Source organism: Corylus avellana, chromosome ca2 (assembly GCF_901000735.1).
Source record: "Corylus avellana chromosome ca2, CavTom2PMs-1.0".
NCBI lineage: Eukaryota > Viridiplantae > Streptophyta > Magnoliopsida > Fagales > Betulaceae > Corylus > Corylus avellana.
Genome location: NC_081542.1, coordinates 30,656,559 through 30,661,569, shown reverse-complemented (window position 1 = coordinate 30,661,569; position 5,011 = coordinate 30,656,559). Strand labels below are relative to the sequence as shown.

Below are 5,011 nucleotides of genomic sequence, written 5' to 3'. Positions count from 1 at the left end.
TTGTGTAACCTTGCAATAGGAAATCGAAACCTTCATCAGAAATGGAAGGCTTGTGAGATTCCTTGCAGGAGAGAGGAATCGAGACGCGGTTCACCCACAACCCCTCTTGTTGGATGGGAATCGAGACGCAGAGGGACGAGAACCGAGACGTGATCAGGACAATGATCCAAGAGAGGATCTGAGAGCGCCTCAGGACCAAGGAGTAGTAGGTGAAATCCACACTATCTATGGAGGGATAGCTAGTGGTGGACAGTCCAATTTGGCCAGAAAGGCTTACGCGAGGAAAACACAAACTGAAGAGGTCTTTTCATTGTAAAGACCTTCTAAGGTTGCAAGGAAAGACTCAATGGTCCTCTCTTTTTCCGAAGAAGATGCCAGGGGGGTAATGCAGCCACACGATGATCCACTAGTAGTAATAGTGACGATGGCCAACCATAAGATCCATCGAATTTTGGTGGATAATGGAAGCTCGGCTAATGTCCTGTATTGGCCGATTTTTAAGCAAATGGGTATTGATCGTGATAGGATCAAACCATTTGGCTCTCCCCTGGTCGGACTTTCAGGGGAGCAAGTCCAACCAATTGGTTTTATTTCTCTCCCTATAATAGTAGGGACGGCACCCAAGCTGAAAACTGTGAAGGTAGATTTCTTGGTCGTCGATCGACCTGGTGCCTACAATGCCATCATAGGTCGTCCTGACTTGAATAAGCTGAAGGCCGTAACTGCAACTTACCACTTGATGATGAAGTTCCCAATAGAAGAGGGAGTTGGAGAAGTGAAGGGAGATCAGACTCAAGCGAGAAGATGTTACAATACATCTCTCAAGAAGGCCTCGGACTCGACTCCTATTGTAATTGGTGCAGTGGGTGGTAAAGGCAAGAATGAGCCAAAGGGTGAGCCAGCTGAGCCACTGGAAGATGTGGTAGTTGGTGAAGGCAGAATTTTGAAGATCGGGACGCAGCTCGGTCCCAGGATCCGAGAAGGTCTTGTCAACTTCCTTCGACAGAACTTGGAAGTTTTCGCATGGACTCATGATGATATGCTAGGAATCAGTCCTGAAGATATTCTCCACCAACTCATTGTGGATCCGAGTGTGAAGCCGGTAAAGCAAAAAAGAAGGAAGTTCGCTCCTGAGTGGAATATGGCTATAGTTGAAGAAGTGGAAAAGCTGCTCAGAGCTCGGTTCATTGAGGAAGTCAATTATCCCGATTGGTTAGCCAAAGTAGTATTGGTCAAAAAATCCAATGGGAAGTGGAGGATGTGCGTAGACTTCACTGACCTCAATAAAGCTTGTCCAAAAGACTGCTTTCCATAACCCCGCATTGATGCGTTGGTTGATTCGACAGCTGGGTATGGCTTACTCAGCTTTATGGACGCTTTCTCTAGCTATAGCCAGATCTACATGCATCCAGAAGATCGTGAGAAAACAGTATTCATAACTGACCGAGGTCTGTACTATTACAAAGTTAGCCCTTCGGCTTGAAAAATATAGGGCAACATACCAAAGGCTGGTCAACAAAATGTTCTGAGACCATATCGGACTAAATATGGAAGTATACGTTGATGACATGCTGGTCAAAAGTGTACTGCCGCAAAACCATGTCCTTGACTTGCAAGAGACGTTCTCAACCTTGAAGAGGTATGGGATGAAGTTGAATCCCTCAAAATGTGCATTCGGAGTCTCATCGGAAAAATTCCTCGATTATATGGTGTTGAGCGGAGGAATAGAAGCCAACCCCGAGAAGATACAAGTTGTTCTAGACATGCAGTCTTTGAAGAATCTAAAGCAGCTCCAGCGGTTGATGGGAAGAATTGCGGCACTAAATCGGTTCATCTCACGATCAACCGATAAGTGTATTCCATTTTTTAAGATCTTGAGAAAGGTTTTGAATGGACTGATGAATGTGAAGAAGCCTTCGAACAGCTAATGAAGTATCTGATGAGTCCACCTCTGCTAACCAGACAATATCTAGAGTAGTGTCGTATCTGTACTTAGTTGTATCTCCGACAGCTGTCAGTGCAACATTAATCCGAGAAGAAGGAATTCAATGGCCTATGTACTTCATTAGCAGAGCTTTAAGTGGAGCCGAAGAAAGAAACTGGCTTTCGCTTTGATGGAGAAACTGGCTTTCGCTTTGATGGAGAAACTGGCTTTCGCTTTGCTCATAGCATCCAGAAAGCTCTGACCCTACTTTCAAGCTCATACTATAAGGATTTTGACTGAGTACCCATTGAAGAAAGTGTTAAGGAGGCTAGATCTGTCGGGAAGATTAGCTAACTGGGCAATTGAGCTGGGAGAGTTTGACATTGAGTCTCTCCCTCGAAATTCCCTCAAAGGTCAAGCGCTAGCTGATTTTCTGGCAGAGTTCACTAATTTGCCTGATGTCACTGGCTGGCCAAGTGATGAGACGTGGGTAATTTATGTAAATGGGTCATCTACGAAGAAGCATGGTGGAGTTGGAATAGTGATGATTACTCCTGATGAGGAAGAGTTGTGCAGTTCTTTGAAGTTAAAATTCAAAACTACAAATAACAAGGCTGAATATGAAGCAGTTTTGGCAGGACTCGGTTTAGCTTGTGAAATGGGAGCCAAATTCGTGGAGGTATGAAGTGAGTCCCAAGTCATCGCTAGACATATTCGAGGTGAATTTGAAACCAAGGGAGAAAAGATGAAGTTATACTTATCTAAGGTGCAGGAGATGCAGAGTTTGTTCAAGAAGTTCTGCATTGTGAAAATCCCCAGGCCAGAGAATGAAACAGTAGACAGACTGGCTCGAACAGCTTCGACAGTAGATGGGGAGACTGAAGATGAAACACCAATCCAAATTCTTCCACAGTCATCCATTACCGAGATGGTGTCGGTCTCGACAGCCGAGACCATACCTGATTGGCAACTGGAAATCGTGGAATACCTAGAAAAGGGAGTCCTTCCTTCAGATCGAAAGTTAGCTACTCAGTTGAGGATAAGAGCTATGAGGTTTACAATGGTAAATGGAACTCTTTACAAAAGGGGTTTCATGTTACCACTCCTCAAATGTGTTTCAAAAGTGGAAGGGAATTATATCCTCGGAGAGATCCATGAAGGGATCTGTGGAAGCCATTCTAGAGCTAGAATAATGGCACACAAAACTGTCCGAGCAGGTTTCTATTGGCCCAACATGAGTCGAGACTCGGCAGAATTAGTCAGAGATTGTGACAAGTGCCAGCGATTCGCTAATGTTACTCACCAACCCCCTGAAGACCTGAGTGCAATCTCTTCACCTTGGCCCTTCTCACAAAGGGGGATAGACATAGTGGGACCATTGCCTCGTGGCAAGGGGGGTGTACGGTTTGCAGTTGTCGTTGTGGATTATTTCACCAAATGGGCAGAGGTTGAAGCTTTATTGAATATCACAGCCAATGCGATAGAACGGTTTTATGGAAGAACATCATATGCCAGTACGACATTCCCTATGCATTCGTTACGGATAACGGCAAGCAATTCGACTGTGACTCATTCCGAGTCTGGTGTGCCAAACTCCGTGTAAGGAATTACTACTCATCTCCGAGGCACCCTCAGGTGAACGGGCAAGTAGAGGCCACCAACATAACAATCTTCAAAATCTTGAAGAAAAAACTTGATGATTGCAAAGGAGAGTGGGCAGAAGACCTTCGAGAAGTTTGGAGGGCATACTGGACAAACAAAAGAACTCCAACCAAGGAGACACCATATGCCTTGGCATTCAGAACTGAGGCGGTCATCCCAGCTGAGGTAGGCTCAGGCAGCTATCGTGTAGAGACCTTCCAGCCCGAGACCAGTAACGAGGGCTTACAGCTACACCTGGACTTGCTTCAAGAGAAACGGGATCAAGCCCAAGTGACTATGTCAACACACCAGGCAAGAGTAGCTCGGTATTTCCATAGAACGGTCAAGGCTCAGAGCTTCAAAGTTGGAGATATGGTCCTACGTAGAGTCACGCTAGCGACCAAGGACCTAGCTGAGGGAAAGCTGGCTCCTAACTTGGAAGGACCCTATAGGGTGATTCAGTGCAAAAGCGCAGGAGCGTACCACTTGGAAGATTCTAAAGGTAAGGCTCTTCCGAGGCCATGGAATGCTAAACACCTTAAAAAGTACTATGTCTAAGATGCTGTAATATGTAATTTCTTTTTCTTTTCATTATTTTCATTCCAATGAATAAAGTATCTCGGAGTTAAGCAGCATTCAAAGTTCATGAGTACAACTGAAGAAGCTTTGTTAACAAAAATATAAGTCTCAGAAAGTACAGCTGAAGAGGCTTTTCCAAGTCCTAAAGAGACGCAGCTGAAAAAGCTCTCTGTAAGCTTAACATAACCCATAGTTCAAAAACCTAAGAGATTTCCCGAGACCCAACTCGGAGAAACATAACTATGGTTAAATCCAAGTAAAATCTAAAGCCTAAAAGCTCTCCCGAAACCAAACTCGGAGAAACATAATTATGGTTCCTTTTAACTGCTTTAACCTAAAAGCAAACATCAAAGGATGTTATGAGTTGAAACTATCTTAAAAAATAACCAAAGTGTTATTTTTTCGAGACCTAATGTTAGACTTACGATGTTTTTCAAACAGTTAAACACAAAAAAATATACAAAAACTCATTTCATTAAGAGAATTGAGATATATACAAAAAATCCTTTAAGGATTATACATTATCCCTCTTTGGGGTCAAAAGCAGGAACAACATCAGGGACCTCGACAGATGTAGACTCAGCAATGTTGGCCTCTGCAGATTCTACATTACCAGGGACAGCCTCGGTACCTTGGCACTGTTGATCCGTGAAAGGATCATAGAAAAATTCTTTTATGCCTGCTGCATCGGGCATTTGTTCTTGGCCAAGGTTAACCAACTGTGCCACAGCTGCATCTGAATAAGGGATGTCTTTAATCTTCACCTTGTCAAGATCAATTGAGAGTGTCGGATCCTTAGCCCAAGCTCGAAAGGTTACGAAGCCCAGAATAGCACATCAGCCCAGGCAGAGTTTCGAGTCCATGAGG

General features: G+C 44.2%; 2 protein-coding genes across 2 annotated transcripts; both read left to right on the top strand.

Moving 5' to 3' along the window:
• Positions 1-424: 424 nt before the first annotated feature.
• On the top strand, positions 425-1,315 carry LOC132169571 (uncharacterized). Its single transcript, XM_059580589.1, has one exon. The coding sequence runs from the start codon at positions 425-427 to the stop codon at positions 1,313-1,315; it is 891 nt and encodes a 296-aa protein (XP_059436572.1).
• A 232-nt stretch (positions 1,316-1,547) lies between these two features.
• Positions 1,548-4,123, top strand: LOC132169570 (uncharacterized). The gene is made up of 5 exons (XM_059580587.1): positions 1,548-1,828; positions 1,911-2,057; positions 2,213-2,603; positions 2,697-3,412; positions 3,529-4,123. Exons 1-5 carry the CDS (start codon positions 1,548-1,550, stop codon positions 4,121-4,123), a joined length of 2,130 nt encoding a protein of 709 aa, XP_059436570.1.
• The last annotated feature ends 888 nt before the right edge of the window (positions 4,124-5,011 follow it).

Coding starts and splice junctions, on each gene's coding strand:
- LOC132169570 (XM_059580587.1), top strand. CDS start 1,548: ATGGAAGTATACGTTGATGACATGCTGGTCAAAAGTGTACTGCCGCAA. Junction 2,058..2,212: donor GAAGGAATTCAATGGCCTAT/GTACTTCATTAG, acceptor TCATACTATAAG/GATTTTGACTGAGTACCCAT. Junction 2,604..2,696: donor TGGGAGCCAAATTCGTGGAG/GTATGAAGTGAG, acceptor TCTAAGGTGCAG/GAGATGCAGAGTTTGTTCAA.
- LOC132169571 (XM_059580589.1), top strand. CDS start 425: ATGGCCAACCATAAGATCCATCGAATTTTGGTGGATAATGGAAGCTCG.